This window comes from Mchenga conophoros, linkage group LG6 (assembly GCF_057382185.1).
Source record: "Mchenga conophoros isolate Kocher_MC1m ecotype Shallow Benthic linkage group LG6, M_conophoros_male_GT1.1, whole genome shotgun sequence".
In the NCBI taxonomy this organism is placed as follows: Eukaryota; Metazoa; Chordata; class Actinopteri; order Cichliformes; family Cichlidae; genus Mchenga; species Mchenga conophoros.
In genome coordinates this window covers 3,752,492-3,774,759 of record NC_140531.1, presented here as the reverse complement: position 1 = coordinate 3,774,759, position 22,268 = coordinate 3,752,492, and the positions used below count along the sequence as shown (strand labels likewise).

The 22,268-nt window shown below is 44.0% G+C and overlaps 1 protein-coding gene across 1 annotated transcript in view; it reads left to right on the top strand.

Moving 5' to 3' along the window:
- The window catches only part of vegfc (vascular endothelial growth factor c), a 102,839-nt gene that overhangs the window by 24,095 nt on the left and 56,476 nt on the right, over positions 1–22,268 (top strand). The window contains exons 2-3 of the mRNA XM_085275834.1: positions 5,735–5,975; positions 6,339–6,529. Of these exons, the coding sequence (XP_085131960.1) occupies positions 5,735–5,975; positions 6,339–6,529 (432 nt within the window). The remainder of the gene's footprint in view (positions 1–5,734; positions 5,976–6,338; positions 6,530–22,268) is intronic.

Sequence of the window (22,268 nt, the reverse complement as noted above, 5' to 3'; positions counted from 1 at the left end):
CAACGACATGAATGCTTCAAAGCGTCAACATCAGCTCTTCTCTGGCAGCATGGTGGGAGTTTCTAAAATTGACGGAGTCTTCATTAATCCCATGCAAATGTACACCTATCTGGAACAACCCTAACATATTCCAAAACAATAATATGATAAACTTTCCAGATTAGAGTGGTAAAGGAATCAAATACTTAGAACATATATTAGAAGGAACAGAATTTATTCCATTTGACAGACTAGTTACACAATATGGGATCAAAAAGGAAAGATTTTTAGAATATCAACAAATTAAATCCATAGTAAAAAAGAAATTTAAATCCGGTCAAGCTGAACTACAAACACCATCAAGTGTGGTTCAATTTCTTACTCTTAAAACCCCCAAATTACTATCCAGAATATACAGAATATTTTCTAAAACAGATAAATCAATACAGGGAGTGCAGAATTTTTAGGCAAATGAGTATTTTGTCCACATCATCCTCTTCATGCATGTTGTCTTACTCCAAGCTGTATAGGCTCGAAAGCCTACTAACAATTAAGCATATTAGGTGATGTGCATCTCTGTAATGAGAAGGGGTGTGGTCTAATGACATCAACACCCTATATCAGGTGTGCATAATTATTAGGTAACGTCTTTTCCTTTGGCAAAATGGGTCAAAAGAAGGACTTGACAGGCTCAGAAAAGTCAAAAATAGTGAGATATCTTGCAGAGGGATGCAGCAGTCTCAAAATTGCAAAGCTTCTGAAGCATGATCATCGAACAATCAAGCGTTTCATTCAAAATAGTCAACAGGGTCGCAAGAAGCGTGTGGAAAAACCAAGACGCAAAATAACTGCCCATGAACTGAGAAAAGTCAAGCGTGCAGCTGCCAAGATGCCACTTGCCACCAGTTTGGCCATATTTCAGAGCTGCAACATCACTGGAGTGCCCAAAAGCACAAGGTGTGCAATACTCAGAGACATGGCCAAGGTAAGAAAGGCTGAAAGACGACCACCACTGAACAAGACACACAAGCTGAAACGTTAAGACTGGGCCAAGAAATATCTCAAGACTGGTTTTTCTAAGGTTTCATGGACTGATGAAATGAGAGTGAGTATGGATGGGCCCGTGGCTGGATTGGTAAAGGGCAGAGAGCTCCAGTCCGACTCAGATGCCAGCAAGGTGGAGGTGGAGTACTGGTTTGGGCTGGTATCATCAAAGATGAGCTTGTGGGGCCTTTTCGGGTTGAGGATGGAGTCAAGCTCAACTCCCAGTCCTACTGCCAGTTTCTGGAAGACACCTTCTTCAAGCAGTGGTACAGGAAGAAGTCTGCATCCTTCAAGAAAAACATGATTTTCATGCAGGACAATGTTCCATCACACGCGTCCAAGTACTCCACAGCGTGGCTGGCAAGAAAGGGTATAAAAGAAGAAAAACTAATGACATGGCCACCTTGTTCACCTGATCTGAACCCCATTGAGAACCTGTGGTCCATCATCAACTGTGAGATTTACAAGGAGGGAAAACAGTACACCTCTCTGAACAGTGTCTGGGAGGCTGTGGTTGCTGCTGCACGCAATGTTGATGGTGAACAGATCAAAACACTGACAGAATCCATGGATGGCAGGCTTTTGAGTGTCCTTGCAAAGAAAGGTGGCTATATTGGTCGCTGATTTGTTTTTGTTTTGTTTTTGAATGTCAGAAATGTATATTTGTGAATGTGGAGATGTTATATTGGTTTCACTGGTAAAAATAAATAATTGAAATGGGTATATATTTGTTTTTTGTTAAGTTGCCTAATAATTATGCACAGTAATAGTCACCTGCACACACAGATATCCCCCTAAAATAGCTAAAACTAAAAACAAACTAAGAACTACTTCGAAAAACATTCAGCTTTGATATTAATGAGTTTTTTTGGGTTCATTGAGAACATGGTTGTTGTTCAATAATAAAATTATTCCTCAAAAATACAACTTGCCTAATAATTCTGCACTCCCTGTATCACTTCCTATTGCAAAATGGGAAGCGGATTTATCAGTTAACTTAGACCAAAACTTCTGGTCTCAGATACGCTTAAAAACCTTTCATTTATTTAGAAATCCCAGTCTTAAAATAATTCAATACAAAATACTACATAGAGTACACTATACAGGTCATCGGATGTTCAAGATGGGCTTTACGTCTACCAACAACTGCTCACACTGTCAAACCAATACACCGGACAATTATATCCACGCTCTTTGGTTCTGTCCACCAGTTCAGAAGTTTTGGTGCGAGATATGTGAAGACTTATCAAAGTGTCTGAAGTGTAACGTTCCAACTTCCCCTTTAGTGTGTTTGTTGGGCAGCTTAGATTATGTCACTACAGAAAAAAATATAGCCCATATGGTTTTCAGTGCCCTATGCATAGCCAAGAAAACTGTCCTCGTGAACTGGAAAAATAAAAATAATCTTAATTCTAACCAATATAGAAATTTTCTAATAGATTACATTAGTCTTGATACAGCCTCTACCACCACATCAGATCAATTGCTCTGGGCTCCTTTGATTAGCTCCATCACCTATTGGGGTAGGGGGTCATAGTTTGGTCCCACCTTCACTGTTGTGATTGGTGTGAGGGTGAGGACAGGCTTGGGGTGTCGGGGGATTCCCCAGAGGCGTCTTCCTTGGAGGGCTCAACCCGGGGTTGTGGTCATGGCCTGTTAAGGGCTCTGTTGGCTCTTAGGTGATGGTTTCCTCGTGGCTGCGTGCAGCGGGGCTAGGGGATGGTCTGTGCTGACGGACGTGGGTTACTGACCTGGGAGCCTGGCTGTCCCTGGGTGGGTCCGGGGCAGGTGGGGGGTTCTGGGGATGCTCCGTCTCCGGGCTGGGGCCCTGGCTGGGCCTCGGGGTCTTGGGAGCTTGGATCCTGGTTGGTGTGTCGCCGGGGTTGTGGGCGGGTGGGTGTATGGGGGCTCAGCCCTGGTGCAGGATGCCACCGGTGCATCGAGCCACCTGGTGGGCTCTTCAACTAGTGGGGGAGGCTGTTACATCTTGCAGGAGGTCTCCTCTCTCCAAGAACTGACTCTGCAGGTGGAGAGAGATATAGGAGAGGTGGAGGAAGAACTCAGCCTGGGTGTCTATGGTCTTGTGTAGTCTGGAAGATAAGTGGATGATGGGGTGGGTGCAGTTTTCTCTGTGGTGGGGTCGGGTGGGCTGTCCCGGGCTCTGTGGGGCCGGGCGGCGCTGCTGAACTGGGCCCCGGTCCGGATGGGCCTGGGCCCCCTTTCCCTACTGGGGACAGCGGGGGAGCTGGCCCCAGGGAGGGGTCACCTGCCTCCCTCTCCCGCTCCACCACAATCACCCACACATGCAGGACCTTAGGGCAAAGGTGTGTCACCAGGGTGCAGGGGGACATCTGGGGGGGATGTCCCCCTCTGTCCCCTTCTGGCTGCCTGTGCCTTAATTTTATCCCACAACTTAGACATTCACATTACTCACACTCTCATAACACATACATATCGGACCTTGGGGGTGGGCATGCTACACGTCGTCCAGAAGATAATATGCAATTCTGTTTGGGAAAACGTGAACACTGACTGCATCATTTAACATGGTAGTAGAAGAGTCCCGGTGCTGAAGTGGCCTGCCTCGGGGCAGGATTTCACTTTCATCAGACGGTGACGTCCCTGTGGCTTCATCCATCCTTTATGTACAGTAATAATCTGCTTTTCCTGTCATTTCATTAACAAAAGTGTGTTAATTAATAGAAAAAAGTCACAAAGTCACTGCTCATTCCTTGGAGGACGGGGCTGTGGCCCCCCCACACCCTCTAGCAGATCATTACATGAAGGAACCTTTTAAATATAAGCTCGCTCACGCTCACAGGTGTACAGACGGGTTCTCACAGACACAAAGTACACCCTTTTTGGCTTCTACCTCAATGCACACTGTGCGCTGTCGATCTTACGTGCTGCACAATAATGTTTAATATTTAGTATTTACTGTTATATTCACATAGATCATTGCGATGATGTTATTTTTTATATTGCTCTCTTTTTTTGCTTGTTTTCTCTTTTTTCTTTTTCAACAGGTGATCCAGGTGATTGATATTTGTATTTTTTGTCTGTTTGTTTTGTTGGTTTTTGGTTTTTGCCCTTTATCACCGTCCCTCTTCCCCTCTCTTTTTCTTTCCCTCTTTCTTTCTCCCTTTTCTTTTCCCCAGTCAAGTCTGTCCCATGTTCAGCAAATGAAAATAAAATAAACAATAAAAGCAAAGGTGAATCAAATAGACCATTACGGCAAGGCTGGGATGGTCCATTTTGGTAAAGTAAATCCGTTGGGCATCTTTCTTTGCCTTTAGACAACAATTCTGATGGCAAAAGAACGAAACGGGACAGGCAAAAAAAGAAAAGAAAAAAAGACTAAAGACTGTTTCCAGTCTGTTTCCACCAATAGACTGGAAGTCTTTAGTACCCCACAGAGTAAATGAAAAATCAAAATATGTCATCCATAAACAGCATATTATCTGCAGTAGAAGATGGGATCTGCACAGACACCCAAGCTTGGAGAAGCAGCCAAAAGAATGAGTTAACCAAACACTTCTGAAAAGCTAAATGGAGTTTAGCCATTTAAAATGGGCTCACCTGTGGACTAATGCATTGATATGTCAAAGTCACCCAAAACGCACAAACTGACTGACGGAGTAATGGACTAGCAGCTCCAGTGTTATTTGAGGTAGAATTGATGTTCCAGTTCTCCGTTAATTATTATTATTATTTTTTTTTTGCATTTTGTTTTGTATTGTTTCTTTTTTCAGTGGGCTTTTTTAAGGTGTTTTAAATATGTTGTATGGCTGCCTACGTTCACAGCAGTAAATTGCTTTATCTATTCATTAACTCCATCAGACTGGAAACCTTATAAGTGATGCATACTGTAATTCTTCCCACCCTCCTGCCCTTTGGTTAAGATCCTCGTCATACTGACAGACATTTGGCAGTGAGTAACCACTAGCACGTGTTCTTCATTTGTGATATCCAAAGCAAGTGTTTGCTCATGGTAAACCAATAAGATGAACTGCCTCACTGATCTTGCACAAACTTTATTTGTTGTCTTGTTACTTCAGATACTTTTGTAGTAGAAAAGAAAAGTGTTTTTTCCCAGTGTTCCTGTGGTTTCACCCTCGAGTCTTCCAACTGGCAGCAGTAAGAAAGCTGCAGTGCTGAAGAATGCTGAAGAATCCTTTTCTATATTCATAAAAGTCATAAAGTCAAAGCCATTTAAAGTGCTCCCACAAAAACAGGTGATATACAAAATGAATAAAGGTCCCCAGTATACATAGGTTACATAGGAAAAGGCTTTGAGTCATTAGGCTGATAGTCTTGTCAGAGTCATATTTCTGAGACTCTGATTAAAGATTTTGTTGTGAAGAATTTAGGGGTATTTAACATTGACATTAAAAAGTAGGAAATTTTTATTTGCGTTTAAGAAAATAACCTTTAAGTTTTAGGGCATGCTTTGGACAATTTGAAATGAATTAGTTTGGGATGTTTGCCTTAACTCCAATATTGATTTGAATTGTGTTGATCCAAACTTGAAACCAGTCTTTGGCCTTGACTGTTACCTCATTGAAATTTCTAGCTTGCAAAAATACAATTTTACGATCATTCATTTAGGTAGAAAAGTGTTTCTAGCCCTCTTCATTTGACTATTATAAAATATGTAATAATTCTCAGTGAAAGCAGTGTTCTGAGTAAAGGTGTCTGTTTTCACTTTTAGGACACTTCACCAACGCCAGACTTGGAACAGAGTTTGCGTTCAGCCTCCAGTGTAGATGAGCTGATGAGTCTCATCTATCCTTCATACTGGGCTGCTGTGAAGTGTAAATCCAAACTTTCTGCTGCTGCATCTTCATCCTCCAAACTCTCCCAGCAGTCACAGGTCCGTCAGCTTAGGCCACTGGGTGATACAGAAGAGCCAACATTTGCTGCTGTCTACCTCAACTTGGATATCCTGAAAAGTATGTTTATGTTTTGTTTATTATGTTCTTTCTTCAAATTCTACTTCTTAATTCTTTCAGTTTCATAAAGAGGAGAGTGAGTCTTCTTTGATTTTGGATCATCTAGAATTACTATAATTAAGCTTTAGTGAATGTATCCAGTTCTAAATCTAATCCAAGGCCCATGCTCATTTGAGATTGAATGAGTCAACTAGGATTTGACATCTTGCACAGAAATCATAGCCACTGTAATAAAACAAAATGTATCTATTCAAATGATTGTTATTAGGTCTGCTTTTCTCTCCACAATATACATGATAAATACTACATTAGGAAGAACAACAAGTCACCGTAACAGTGGTCTGACTGTCTCTCTGTGTGCAGGTATAGAGTCAGAATGGAGGAAGACTCAGTGTTCTCCCAGAGAAGTGTGTATTGATGTGGGGAGAGAGTTTGGTGCTCCTACCAACGTCTTCTATAAGCCACCATGTGTGTCCGTCTACAGATGTGGAGGATGCTGCCACTCTGAGGACAAACAATGCAGGAATATCTCCACTGGTTACCTCAGCAAAAATGTAAGCACATTGTTTTATATCTTTTAAAATGTTTCCTTCTATTATTATTATTGATAAGCATTAGTAGTCCCCAGTCAGCACACCTTAAGACCACTTTGTCAGTCCGCCCCAGGGCAGCTGTGGCTACAATGTAGCTTGCCATCACCAGTGTGTGAATGTGTGTGTGAATGGGTGGATGACTGAATGTGTAAAGCGCTTTGGGGTCCTTATGGACCAAGTAAAGTGCTATACAAATACAGGCCATTTACCTACAATGTTTGGACACAATAGACAGATTCAGGACACTGATAGTGATTTAAAAGCTTTATTGAGCACTAAGTTAATGGCCTTGGGAACCGGTGGGCAGCATGGAAGTGCTATCTGTGAGAGAAAAGAGGCAAGATTACTCCAGGTCAACGTTGGAATGAAAATGTTGTCAGAGGACAAGGAATGGAGTTATCCTCGGGGGGGTCCAGGTTTGAGTCAATGGGGGAGTCTGGTTGGCTGGTGGATTACTCTGCCTCTCACCCTGTGATAGACTAGAGCACCCCCAAGGATAAGCAGAAGAGAATGGATGAATGGCAAAGCATGTAGTGCCAGAGAGTGGGCAGTCAGGTGAGGGAGGTTGATGATGGCTACTGAGCTCTTCCGACAAGCAGGTAAATCAGAACAGCAGATGAGCTTGATTTCAGGAAACGAGGAGCTGTGGAACAGACTGAAACAAGGAGTTAAGGAAAGCTGTGAAGTGATAACAGGTTTTCATTGGGATCCACATAGTGCCAAAGGAGGTTAAATGATCTGATGGAATTCTGCCATCTACCCAGTAAAGTACTGTACTCAGATTCAGCAGAAGTGCAAAAGTCATCAGTGCGGTCACAGGGCAGGCTGAGATGACAGCTTCAGCCATGACTCTGCCTGCGGAGAACAAAAAAGATATGGAAGTACAAGTGTGGAAATAGACAAAAACAAAACCCAAATCCTTTGAACTGCTTGTGTAATGACAGTTTTCTTTGATACAAAAATAACTGAAAGTTAAGGTTTTATTATGCTAATTTTATAATAAATCACAGATTATCCCGTATTGTAGTTTGTCGCTGCATTTTTGGTTTTTTACTTTAAACCTGCTTTCATAATGAAGAAATAAAGCCTGGTGAATCCAATTTTAACCGGTTCATTATTTGGTGGCATTTCTGTGTTAACATCAGGTACATCTTAACCTGCTTCTATGTTCTATGTTTGTGTATTGTCAAGGGGTAACTAGGCAGGAGGCACTCAATCGAAAGGTTTACTGAGGACAGAGTGAAGATAAACCAATAATTCAAACACAATAATAATATAGAAAAAGTCCTGATTCCACAGGGCCTCATGGCGACACTCCAACCTTGTTGGGATGCCTACGGTGGAATTCCCTGACTATCTGTGACACCCAGGAGTGTTCTTTTGGACCATAACCTTCCCAGTCAACCACATATTGGAAGCCTCTCCCATAGTGTCTGGGATTCGTGTTACAGGGAAGGCTGGCTGGCTGTCATTGAACTGGGCTCGTGGGGGGCCTAGACATAACAGAGTGGTTTTTACTGAGAGGCATGGAAAAATGTATGAATCGTCAAGTTACAAGGCAGTTTCAGGTGAGCAGACACTGGGTTGGTCATGGATTTAATTTCAAAAGATCCAACGAAGTTGAGAGATCATTTCTTTGACTCAGTATGCAATGAAACATTTTTTGGTAGAAAACCAATTTCTGACCTGGAGGATATGAAGGTGCGACTGTGGTGAAGGTGGTGCTGCATGGAAGGGACAGAGAGCTCACCTTTTGTAGTGGGGAATAGTGGAAGATGATGCCCAAGTGATGATTCAAATGGGGACCGTCCAGTAGCCGAAGTGACACAGCAAAAGCTGGCTTCCAGCTCCTGATTTACTCACTCAGTTTGACACTTACTCTGAGGATGAAAGACTGACCTGGCTGCAATTGCTGAACAGTGTTGTTTCTATACCTGCGAGGTGAACCAGGGCCAACAGTCAAAGATTATGTCCAAGGGGATGTCGTATAGCCAGAGTACATGATCAGTGAGCAAGTGGGCAGTGTTTCTTTCACTTAACAAACATCTCTAAACTGCGACATATGGTCTCGTCAGCTGAACTGGAAAAACTCATTCATGCATTTGTGTCATCGCGTTTAGATTACTGTAATTCCCTGTTTACCAGCTTGGATAAATCATCTCTCTCTCTCTCCTCCAGGCAATACAAAACGCAGCAGCCAGACTACTAACTCGTTCTAGCAAGCGTTGTTTTATCATACAGAGCATTAAACGGCCCCAGATTATTTATCCAAGCTTCTTACAAAATACACTGCTGCTCGTCGTCCCCGCTCACAGACTCAGAGTCTGTTGGTTGTTCCCCGAACACGACTGAAGACAAAAGGGGATAGAACCTTTCAGTCTGTTGCACCAAGGCTGTGGAACAGTCTACCACCAGTTACGTTTGGTTGACTCTGTGGATTCTTTTAAAAAGCAGTTAAAAACTTTTCTATTCAAACAAGCCTTTTGTTGATCTACGTATTTTATATTCTTCACATTATTTAACTTATATTTGACCTTTTACATTGTGCATAATGTCTATTGATTGTACTTTTTATTTTAATCTTTGTGTACAGCGCTTTGTGACTGCCTGTCTGTGAAAAGCACTTAATAAATAAACTTTACTTACTTATTTACAGTCTTGAAAGTAGAAAGAAGATTTGGAAGAGCAATAAAATGAGCAGCCTTCAAAAAGCAATCAGTTATGTAAGTACAACAGTATTAGGGTTGTTGAAAATGGAGGAACGCCGGTAACAAAGTCCAGGATAATGATGAGAGGTAAAATAATTTCTTTCTCATCACACAAAAAGAAAGAAGAAAACAAAAATATTCAGGAATTAGAAAAAAACACCAAATCACTAGAAGAAGCCTACGCGTGCGACCAAGATCAGGAAACATTGAACAAAATACGCAAGACAAAACTAGAATTAAATGAAACTATTAATAAAAAAAACACAATTCCTTATACAAAGACTTCGCTTGCAGAATTTTGAACACAGTAACAAATCAGGTCGATTTCTAGCTAACCAGTTAAAAATAAAGAAAGAAAAAACAACTATATGTGCTGCTAAAGATTTATCGGGGAACACAATATATGACCCTGGAAGAATAAACAACATTTTTAGGGATTTCTATGAAACTTTATACTCACCACAAATAAACCCATCTAAAAATGAAATTGATCTGTTTCTTGACAACGTAACTCTTCCAAAATTACTAGAGAGTCAAGCAATGGAACTGGATTCGCCACTGACGCCAAGTGAACTCCAGGAAGCCCTGATAAGTATGCCCAATAATAAGGCTCCAGGTCCAGACGGCTTCCCTGCAGAATTCTACAAAGAATTCTGGACAATTTTGGCACCAGTATTCCACGGCATGTTGCAGGAAATCGAGGAAAATGGCAGACTACCACCAAATATGAATTCTGCCAACATTAGTCTCCTGCTAAAACCAGGCAAAGACCCTTTATTTCCCTCAAGCTATCGTCCAATTTCTCTTTTAAATGTAGACCTTAAAATAATCTGCAAAGCTCTCTCAAAGAGATTAGAGAAAATAACCCCCCTCTTAATTCATCCTGACCAAACTGGTTTCATAAAAGGTCGGCACTCCTCAACAAACACTCGTAGATTACTTAATTTAATAGACTACTCATACAATAAAAACATCGAAACCATAATATTATATCTAGATGCAGAAAAAGCATTTGACAGAGTTAACTGGAAATTTTTGTTCGCAACTTTACACAAATTTGGTTTTGGAAACTCTTTCATAAACTGGATAAGAATATTATACAATTCCCCAACAGCTCGTATCAGAACAAATGACCAGACATCCTCCAGCTTGTCTCCTGAGGGGCACCAGACAGGGATGCCCACTCTCCCCTTCACTTTTTGCAATTTTTATCGAACCTCTAGCAGCAGCATTTAGACAGGCTACAACAATTAAGGGCATAAAATGTAAGAACATAGAACATAAAATTAGTCTCTATGCGGATGATGTGTTGCTTTTTCTGCAAAACACACAAACCAACCTCTCTGAGGTAATTACTCTAATAAACTGGTTTTCAAGAGTTTCAGATTATTCAATTAACTGGCCAAAATCTACAGTTCTCCCCATTAACTGCTCCTTCCATAATTCTTCCTCTGCCCCACTGCAATCCGGAAATATTAAATATTTAGGTATTAATGTTTCTCCTAAGCTTTCAGACTTAACTAAATTAAACCACATCCCACTTCTAAAGAAAGTAGAAGGCGATCTGACTAGATGGAAATCTTTACCCATATCACTCATGGGAAGGGTCGCCACTATAAAAATGATGATCTTGCCAAAAATAAATTACTTATTTTTGATTATCCCTAACAAACCATCACAAGATTGGTTCAGATCTCTGGATTCATATATTTCCAAATTCCTTTGGAAAGATAAACCCCCGCGTATCAGCTTAAAAATGCTACAAAGAACCAAGGATAGAGGAGGATTAGATCTGCTTAATTTTCACCAATACTTCTTAGCCAACAGGCTTCAGTTCATCTCAGAATGGTTAAAACATACCTTCTTAGATGAGCCCTAGCTAGATGTTGAACAGGCACTATGCAAGGATCTAGAGATTTCAGACCTACCATTTATTAGCTCAAACATCAAAAGACATGAATGCTTTAAAAGTATCAACATCAGCTTCTCTCTGACAGCATGGTGGGAGTTTCTAAAAATAACGGAGTCTTCATTAATCCCATGCAAACGTACACCTATCTGGAATAACCCTGACATATTACAAAACAATAATATGATTAATTTCCATACATAGAGTGCACTATACAGGTCATTGGATGTTCAAGATGGGCTTTACATCTTCCAACAACTGCTCACACTGTCAAGGCAATACACCAGACAATTACATTCACGCTCTTTGGTTCTGTCCACCAGTGCAGAAGTTTTGGCGCGAGATATGCCACACAATCACTGCTTGCACCTTCACGGCATCTACTTTTAACTGGCATTTTTCAACAATGAAACCCAAGGAATGACACTGATTCGACATGAATTTCACATTTCTCACCTTTTACATACAGGCGGCTCTCCAGAAGCTGCTGAAGGCAGACATCACATTCATGTTCTGTAACTGACTTAGAAAAAAATCAGAACGTTATTATGGTACACAAAGAAGTGATTGATGAAGTCACACAGGACATCACTGACTAGGGTCTGAAAGACAACTGGTATTGTCCCAAACGGCAATACCAGTTACTTAAATGGACTGATGACACCTGAGACTCCAACTGGAGATACCGTTTGTGTTCCATCAATGTTCAGGTTATGTGTGCTGAGCCAAGGGTGTCTGAGAACCAGGGCAGTGTTGCCTGCCTCAGTGTTGGGTGATTGCCAGACAGAGAGAGAGAGAAACAGGTTGAGTTTTACGGGTTATTTGTGGGAGCCACGTGCCATTTATTGCAGAAATTTGTAATCCTTTGGGAAGTGTGATCAGGGGAATGACTGAATCATTAGCCAGAGTCTGATCAATAAAAGTCTGTTCGGTGTCTGAGTCAACTAATGCTTCAAGTGAGTGGGTCTGAGAGTTGACAGTTAGCTTTGTTTATTTTACCCACCAATATCCCTACAGTTACTGACAGGCTCTGCTTTTTTGGTGGCACAGGTCAGGCATCAATGAAATGTTACAGAATTCCTCTGACTCATTTCTTGTACGGCCAAGCTTTTGCAGGGCAACCCCTTCAGTTCCAGAAATGGCTCGGCCGATGATCCATGGCAGTTGCAGTGTCTTCTCCTATGCTCCCATATATGGTCATCCATTCTGATACATTTACACAGAAAGTAAGGCATCAAGTGAGTCATTAAGATCCTTTGTAGCTAATTTGCCTTTTACCACACTCCTCGACTCCTTGATCAGGGTTCAATCCCTTGTCAGAAATTTTATACTCTGCGATGAAGTGCTCAAAAAAGAGTTTTCGATTAGACTTGAGGACAGCTTGAGCCCATCTCAGGGCTTGTAAATGGTAAATAAACTGGTTCTTATATAGTGCATTTATACTCTGCCTGAGCTCTCAAAACACTTGCAGGCAATAGCTCAACCATGCAGGCAATTTTACACAGCCTGAGGAAAAAGTTCTACTGCGTTCCCAAAAAGCTAAAAAACACTGTGTGAGATATCCACCACTATTTTCTAGCTCGCCAGAAAAAGTGGCTTCTGTGGAAGCTCCAAATGCAGTACCTGTGTGGAACTCAAAGATGGAGTAGGGTTAACATTTGGTTAAAAATTTGGAGGTTTCATCATATCTTTTAATTTGGCAAGCTTTTGAACAATTGTGCCCTGCTCTCCAGAGCATTTTCATGTTTTCTGAGCTAAGCTTTGTGAATTGAGAGGATCCTACAAACTAACTCTGATTCCATGTTGCTCTTCCTCTCTGGAATACCTTTTTATTCACTGCAAACCGTTTTACTCTCCGCGCTAGTTTGCTTCATTCATCTTGGCCGCTGTTTACATCCCGCCAGATGCGGATGTGCAGGCAGCTCAGTGCGCACTCGCGGAGCAGATACTGCACATGGAGCGGACATTCCCGGACTCTCTCATTATTGCTCTTGGGGACTTTAACAAAGCCAATCTGAGCCATGAGCTTCCCAAATACAAGCAGTATATTAAATGCCCGACCAGAGAGGAGAGGACATTAGACCACTGTTACAGCACGATCAGCGGGGCCTATCGTGCGGTGCCCCGCGCTTCACTCGGACTTTCTGACCACGTCATGATCCACCTAATCCCCGCGTACAGACAGAGGCTGAAGCTCTCCAAACCTGTTGTGAGGACCAAAAAACTGTGGAGCAACGAGGCTGAGGAGGAGCTTCGCACGTGTTTGGAGTCTACAGACTGGGACACATTGAAGGCTGCTTCTAAACGCTTGGACGAGTTTACGGACACCGTCACCTCCTATATCCACTTCTGTGAGGACAGCATTGTGCCATCACGCACCAGGGTGAGTTATAATAATGACAAACCCTGGTTTACTCCTAAACTCAAAAAGCTGTGGCTGGAAAAGAGAAAGGCGTTCAGAAGCGGAGACAGGGACTGCTACAGAGAGGCCAAGTACAGGTTCACTAAAGAAGTGGACATTGCTAAACATCAGCACTCTGAGAAGATGCAGCAGCAGATCTCAGAGAATGACTCTGCCTCTGTGTGGAAAAGTTTTAGGAATATCACCAACTACAAGCCTAAAACCCCCCACTCCACTGATGACTTGCTCTTAGCCAACACCCTTAACGACTTTTACTGCCGTTTTGACGAGCCATCAGGCAGCCTTCACACCTCCAACGGCCCCAACAATAGAGACACTTTGGACACTCATTCCCCCACCTCTCCCCCCTCCATAGAGCCATCACCATCATCAAACACTTCACCTACAACATCCCCCTCCTCACACCACACAAAAGAGGATTTCACACCACCTCCTCCCACCACAACTCTTCATATTCATGAAGCAGATGTGAGGAAGCAGTTTAAGAGTCTGAATGCTCGAAAAGCTCCCGGCCCAGACGGTGTGTCTCCTGCCACCCTCAGACACTGTGCAAACGAGCTGGCCCCAGTGTTTTCTGGCATTTTCAACTCCTCACTGCAGGCATGTCATGTGCCTGCCTGCTTCAAGTCCTCTACCATAATCCCTGTCCCCAAGAAACCAAGGATCACTGGACTAAATGACTACAGACCCGTGGCTCTGACATCTGTGGTCATGAAGTCATTTGAGTGCCTGGTTCTCTCCTATCTCAAGACCCTCACGGCCCCCCTCCTGGACCCCCTGCAGTTTGCATACAGAGCCAACAGGTCTGTAGATGACGCCATCAACATGGCCCTACACTTCATCCTGCAGCATCTGGACTCCCCAGGAACCTACGCCAGGATCCTGTTTGTGGACTTCAGCTCTGCCTTCAACACCATCCTTCCAGACCAGCTCCGAGGCAAGCTTTCCCATATGAATGTGCCTGATCCCATCTGCCGGTGGATCACTGACTTCCTGACCGACAGGAAACAGCATGTGAGGCTGGGAAAGAATGTCTCGGACTCCCGGACCATCAGCACCGGCTCCCCTCAGGGCTGTGTTCTTTCTCCTCTGCTCTTCTCCCTGTACACCAAATGCTGCACCTCCACCCACCAGTCTGTCAAGCTAATCAAGTTTGCAGATGACACCACCGTTATTTGACTCATCTCGGACGGGGATGAGTCTGCCTACAGGAGGGAGGTTGAACGTCTGGTGTCCTGGTGCAGCCACAACAACCTGGTGCTGAATGCCCAGAAGACAGTGGAGATTATTGTGGACTTCAGGAAACACACAGCTCCACTCCCCCCCATCATCCTGACTGACACCCCCATCACCTCTGTGGACTCATTCCGCTTCCTGGGTACCACCATCACCCAGGACCTGAAGTGGGAGCCCACCATCACCTCCGTCATTAAGAAAGCCCAGCAGAGGATGTACTTCCTGAGGCAGCTGAAGAAATTCAACCTGCCAACACGGACGATGATGCAATTCTACACTGCAATCATCGAGTCCATCCTCACCTCCTCCATCACCGTGTGGTACGCTGGAGCCACTATCAGGGACAAACAGACTGCAGCGTGTTGTGCGCTCTGCTGAGAAGGTGATTGGCTGCAGACTCCCATCTCTGCAGGACCTGTACACCTCCAGGACACTGGGGCGTGCAGCTCGGATCTCAGCTGACCCTTCTCACCCTGGACACAGTCTGTTTGACCTGCTCCCCTCAGGCAGGAGGCTCCGGTCCATTCGCACCAGAACCTCTCGCCATAAGAACAGTTTCTTCCCCTCTGCTGTTGGACACATGAACAATAACCATATGACTGTTCCCACCACTAACACATGACCCTACGCTGTGTTCACTGCATCATTCCATGTTTGGCACTGATCACCACCTGCACTCATGTATATATCATGTATATATCTATCTATCTACGTAGCACTTTTAATTCTTATTCTTATTTTTATTTTCATGTCTATTTAAGCGTAATTTATGACAGTATGTTTGCACTGAAGCACCGCAGCAATTTCCTAATGTTGTAAACCTGCTCAACATTTGGCAATAAAACCCTTTCTGATTCAGATTCTGATGTTAATTGCTGATTTGTTCTATCAACGGACCACTAGGTCAACAGGACTCAATTGCAGAATGTTTATTTACAAGGTGAAGGTAAAGCACAATCCAAAACACAAGAACAATATCAGGGATGGTCCTGATTCCACAGGGCAAGGTTCTCCAAGGGTCCAGTCTCTCCACAGAATCTCTCTCACAAAAACAGATCCACTCACCACTCTCACTAACAGTTTTTGCCACAGGAATCTGTGCACAGGTAGACAGGGGTATTTATTCTAGAGAAAAAGACGACCAGAGTGATCACAGATGACAGAACGGGGGCCTCACTAACTGTTAGTTCTCCAATGATTCTCCAAAGATGGTGGAATCCCTTAAGTAGTGGCAGCCAGGCAAGGTTATCAGGAACAGGTGTGTGATCACTCCAAGCTGTGTGTAGATCGAGGGGGGGAACCTGGTATGAGTCCCTCCACTGTCTCTTCTTGCCATTTTACTCCAAAGGTGGCAAATGTCAAACTCCAACAGTCTCCTCAGTTCTCCTCAAATGTTCTTGTCACATGCACAGTGAAGGTGCAGCTTGTTGGAAACACAGTGCCATTCATCCAGTCAGGCAGGATGGTGGGTTTGCCCTTCTTCTCTGATGCTGTTTGTCCACACTGCTGCTGCTTGCTGGGTCTCTTTGCTCAGGACTTTGCTGCTGTCTCTTTATCTGCCATGTTATTGCTCTTTGGAGCTGCATTCCTTGTCTTCAGGGAGGAGTGAGAGCTCGCATGTGAGGTTGAGGGACACATGGAGCTGTAAATAATAAACTTGGCCTGAACGTTTCCAGTGATGTTAAACTATAACTTTCTTCCGACCGCTGCATGTGGAAAATTGATTCAGGTCTGCTTTTCATCTGAAAGTGACAAACTAAGACATCACCGCTCTCACAATCGGAGGCAATTACTTTTACACAGTGCACAAAGACACTGTGACGTCAGACACATTCACAATTTTTTCATCTATCACTTCACCTCATATGTCATTGTACTGAATTTGAGCAACCCTAAGCTTAATGCAGATTACTTTTAACAACTGACACAGACGTACACAAACAACACAAATAGGCCTATAACTTTCCCCAGCCTGCGTGAATCCGCACGACCGTTGAGCTCCTGGACTCGCGTGTACCCGCGCAGTCACTGAGCTGCACCTGCCTGCGTGAAACCGCACAGCATAGGCGTTGCTCTCTTTTGTTTATAAGCCTGCGATTAACCGCACGGCTCAGGTCCGCGTGAACCCGCGCAGCTACAGCGCTCTTCTTTGAACAGTACTTACTTGGTGCTGTTCTTGCATTAATCTCGAATCCCGTCAATCACCATCCAGCGAGGAGAAAAAACAGACAGCTAATCCACCGGCCCGATGACAAATTCTCATGTCTCGGGACTTTACTACAGGAACTTCTATACGTCTTGGCTGACGTCTTTCGGCATGTCTCCTTTTCCCCTCGGTGAATGTCAATTCTAGGGATCCGGCTTTGAAGGACCAATTAATGTTGGGTCTGTCTAGCACAGGCCCACCGCTGGAACGAGACAATTTAAAAACGCAGCAAAAGCATTGAACACCAAGTAGGCAAAGTTCTTCGTGTTACTCGTGCATGAGGGAGACCTGCCTGGAGCCAAGTGTCGTTCCACCACTTGACCTCCGTCAGACTCTCAGCCAGGTTCCCCATAGCGCTCCTTTTATTGTGGTTACATGAATATGCATAGGGTCATTAACATATAACATCTTACATAGGTATACATGTGAACAATACTAGTGTGTGTGTGTGTGTGTGTGTGTGTGTGTGTGTGTGTGTGTGTGTGTGTGTGTGTGGTCAGAGTGTGACCCCATAAAGACTTCCCTAAACCTGCTGGTCTGGAAGTCCAGCAGTTCATCTAAAGAAAAGCACTTAGACTAAAACAGATATAGCTACGTTTATCCTACCATAAAACAATAAGAGAAGGTACGACCTCTCCCATGCTCCCAGAGTGCTCTCTAATGCACACAAAGTTTGCAGACTATCAAGGATCAAACCTCTACCAATCTACAACTAATTATAAAACTCTAAGCATGTATAAGTAGATATTTATAAGCATAAATGACAATCAACAATACAAAACCTAACAGGCCTCTCACTAAAACACATTTGTTCCCATTTCTTTAATTGAATCTAGGAAAAATGCAAAACATAACACAGCTTGATAGGCATAAAATAGTCATATTCAAAGCGCTGTTACCCCAAACCTTGCCAGCATGGTATAAGGTGTGAATTTAAAAATAGTGAGGAAATTGAAAAAAATGCAAAAACGTGGTAGGCCTAAAAAATATCTAAAGTAGATGAATAGTATCTGAAAGTCATGGTCTTAGTAAAAAGGAAAAATTCGAGCAAAAACCTTACATAGGAACGGAGAAATCTGGGAATCTGAAACCGAGAATCTCATATTTACAGGAAAACAACAGGGAGAAGAAACTGAGGTATGCCAAAGAAGAACTGGACTTAAAATCAGTGGCAGCAGGTTGTATGGAGTAATGACTGAAAAATATTCCAGCCACTCACTTGTGGTTTAGGGCTGCCTTTCCGCCAGCAGTGTTGGGGATCTTGTCAAAATTGAGTATTGTCATATTTGGATCCACTTCCATCTGGAAAGTGTGTGATTTGTTTTTTTTGTTCTTTTGTAACGTGACAGTGATCCCAAACATACTGCCAATACATTAAAAGCATATTGATGGACCTTAACGTTATTTAAGCAGTGCAGGATCATCCTGACAGGGATCGAAACCAAAAGTCAGCCAACATCCAAAGAAGAGCTTTCAAATGTCCCTCAAAAACACTGGAGAACTGTTTTCATTGCATATGCCAGGAGCACGTAGGAAACAAGCTTTCATAGCCAGCTGTTGCATCTCTCTCTCTATCTCTTGTGCGTAGCAGACAAATGTTTTCTATTCTGCATTTCCCCATCGAGGGCACTAAACCTGTGGATCTCATTTCTTCCATCTTCTTAGAATGACATCCAGAGTGGCTTGGGTCAGCATAAGATATTTTCTCAGATTAACCTGTTCTTATTGATTATTATAGAAATCGATTATGCATTGATTATGGTAGGGTAGGTGGAAGATGTCAACCAGCCTTTTGGGACATTTACAAAGTGACTTGCTTAATTATTCAGTACCACTGTTAAATTCCGGAAGTTCCAGTTCAGAGGAAGGTCGCGCGCTGGACGGATCAATCGGTGGCCGCGTTACAGGACGCACTCGATGACGCAGACTGGACATGTTCAGAAACAGCTCCGATGATGATGTCAACGTGTTTACGGAAGCGGTTGTGGGATTCATCGGGAAACTAGCGGATGATACCGTGGAGACAAAGACTATCACAACGTTTCCCAACCAGAAGCCGTGGGTGGATAAAACCATCCGCGACGCTCTGAGATCCCGCACCGCTGCCTACAACACGGGACTCACGACGGGGGACATGGACCCGTACAAAGCCACGTCATATAACGTGCGGAGGGCGGTGAAAGAGGCGAAGCAGCGCTACGGGAGGAAACTAGAGTCACAACTCCAACAGCGTGACTCTAGGAGCCTGTGGCGGGGACTAAGGACAATAACGGACTATAAAGCACCAACAACCGGTATGACGAACGCGGCCGTGACTCTGGCAGACGAGCTGAACACTTTCTATGCTCGCTTCGAGGCTGCAGCTAAGGACTCCAACAATGCTAGTGCTAGCGGCGCTAACGGCTGCAGACAAGAAGATACTGCCAGCAGCGGAAACGTGCATCTCCGAGCATGAAGTAGGGAGAGCCTTCAAGAGAGTGAACACCAGGAAAGCAGCAGGACCAGACGGCATCCCAGGTCGTATCCTAAGAGACTGCGCATACCAGCTAGCTCCTGTGTTCACTGAGATATTCAACATCTCTTTATCTCAGTCGGTGATCCCCACATGCTTCAAGGAGTCCATCATTGTTCCTGTCCCGAAGAAACCCCACCCTGCTTCTCTCAGTGACTATCGCCCTGTAGCCCTCAGCTCAGTAGTGATGAAGTGCTTTGAACGCCTGGTCAGAGACTTCATCATTTCTTCACTACCAGACACACTGGACCCACTACAGTTCGCTTACCGTCCAAATCGTTCCACAGACGATGCCATCTCTCACCTCCTCCACACATCACTCACTCACTTGGACACTAGAAGGGGGAATTATGTTAAAATGCTCTTCATAGACTACAGCTCTGCATTTAACACCATAATTCCCTCCACACTCACCACCAAGCTGGAGCATCTGGGACTCAGCTCATCTATGTGTCAGTGGATCTCCAACTTCCTAACTGGCAGACCACAGGCAGTAAGGATGGGCGGACATGTCTCAGCCTCCACCACTCTCAGCACTGGAGCCCCCCAGGGGTGTGTCCTGAGCCCCCTGCTGTACTCTTTGTACACATATGACTGTGTGGCCACTACCAGCTCCACCACCATCATCAAGTTTGCTGACGACACCGTCGTGGTGGGCCTGATCTCTGATAACAACGAGACGGCCTACCTGAAGGAGATTAGGAATCTGGAGAACTGGTGCCAGAGGAACAACCTCCTTCTAAACGTCAGTAAGACAAAGGAGCTGATAGTGGACTTCAGCACTAAGCAGGAGAGGAACTACCAGACCCCCGTCATCAACGAGTGCCCAGTGGAGAGAGTGGACAGCTTCAAATACCTCGGAGTTCACATCACGCAGGACCTGTCATGGTCCTGTCACATCAACACCGTGGTGAAAAAGGCCCGACAGCGTCTCTACCACCTCAGACGCTTGAGAGACTTCCAACTGCCCTCCAAGGTGCTCAGGAACTTTTACTCGTGCACCATAGAGAGCATCCTGGAGAGTCCTCTTCACACACTGAGGTTAATTATGGAGTTCCACAGGGTTCAGTGCTAGGACCAATTCTGTTTACATTATACATGCTTCCCTTAGGCAGCATCATTAGAAGACATAGCATACATTTTCACTGCTATGCAGATGACACCCAGCTCTATCTGTCCATGAAGCCAGATAACACACACCAATTAGTTAAACTGCAGGAATGTCTTAAAGACATAAAGACCTGGATGGCCGCTAACTTTCTGCTTCTTAATTCAGATAAAACTGAGGTTATTGTACTCGGCCCTGAAAATCTTAGAAATATGGTATCTAACCAGATTCTTACTCTGGATGGCATTACCTTGGCCTCCAGTAACGCTGTGAGGAACCTTGGAGTCATTTTTGACCAGGACATGTCCTTCAACGCACATATTAAACAAATATGTAAGACTGCTTTCTTCCATTTGCGCAACATCTCTAAAATTAGAAATATCCTGTCTCAGAGTGACGCTGAAAAACTAGTTCATGCATTTATTACTTCCAGGCTGGACTACTGTAATTCATTATTATCAGGATGTCCAAAAAACTCACTGAAAAGCCTTCAGCTAATCCAAAATGCTGCAGCAAGAGTCCTGACAGGGACTAGAAAGAGAGAGCATATTTCTCCTGTTTTGGCTTCCCTTCATTGGCTTCCTGTTAAATCCAGAATTGAATTCAAAATCCTGCTCCTCACATACAAGGTCTTAAATAATCAGGCCCCATCTTATCTTAATGACCTTGTAGTACCATATCACCCTATTAGAGCGCTCCGCTCTCGCTCTGCAGGCCTACTTGTTGTTCCTAGAGTATTTAAAAGTAGAATGGGAGGGAGAGCCTTCAGTTTTCAGGCCCCTCTTCTGTGGAACCAGCTTCCAGTTTGGATTCGGGAGACAGACACTATCTCTACTTTTAAGATTAGGCTTAAAACTTTCCTTTTTTCTAAAGCATATAGTTAGGGCTGGACCAGGTGACCCTGAATCCTCCCTTTGTTATGCTGCAATAGATGTAGGCTGCCGGGGGATTCCCATGATGCATTGAGTTTTTCCTTTCCAGTCACCTTTCTCACTCACTATGTATTAATAGACCTCTCTGCATTGAATCATATCTGTTATTAACCTCTGTCTCTCTTCCACAGCATGTCTTTATCCTGTCTACCTTCTCTCACCCCAACCGGTCGCAGCAGATGGCCGCCCCTCCCTGAGCCTGGTTCTGCCGGAGGTTTCTTCCTGTTAAAAGGGAGTTTTTCCTTCCCACTGTCGCCAAAGTGCTTGCTCATAGGGGGTCATATGATTGTTGGGTTTTTCTCTGTATCTATGAAGCGCCTTGAGGCGACTTTTGTTGTGATTTGGCGCTATATAAATAAAATTGAATTGAATTGAATTGAATCCTGATGGGAAACATCTTAACCTGGTTCGGGAACAGCACCATGCAGGACAGACGAGCTCTACAGAGGGTTGTGCGGTCAGCTGAGCGCACCATCCGCTCCGAGCTCCCTGACCTGCACTCGATCTACAGCAGGCGGTGCTGGACCAAGGCCAGGAAGATGGTGAAGGACCTCAGCCATCCCAACAACAGACTGTTCTCTCTGTTGAGGTCAGGAAAGCGATTCCGCTCCCTGAAGACCAACACAGAGAGACTGAGGAGGAGCTTCTTCCCGCAGGCGATACGGTC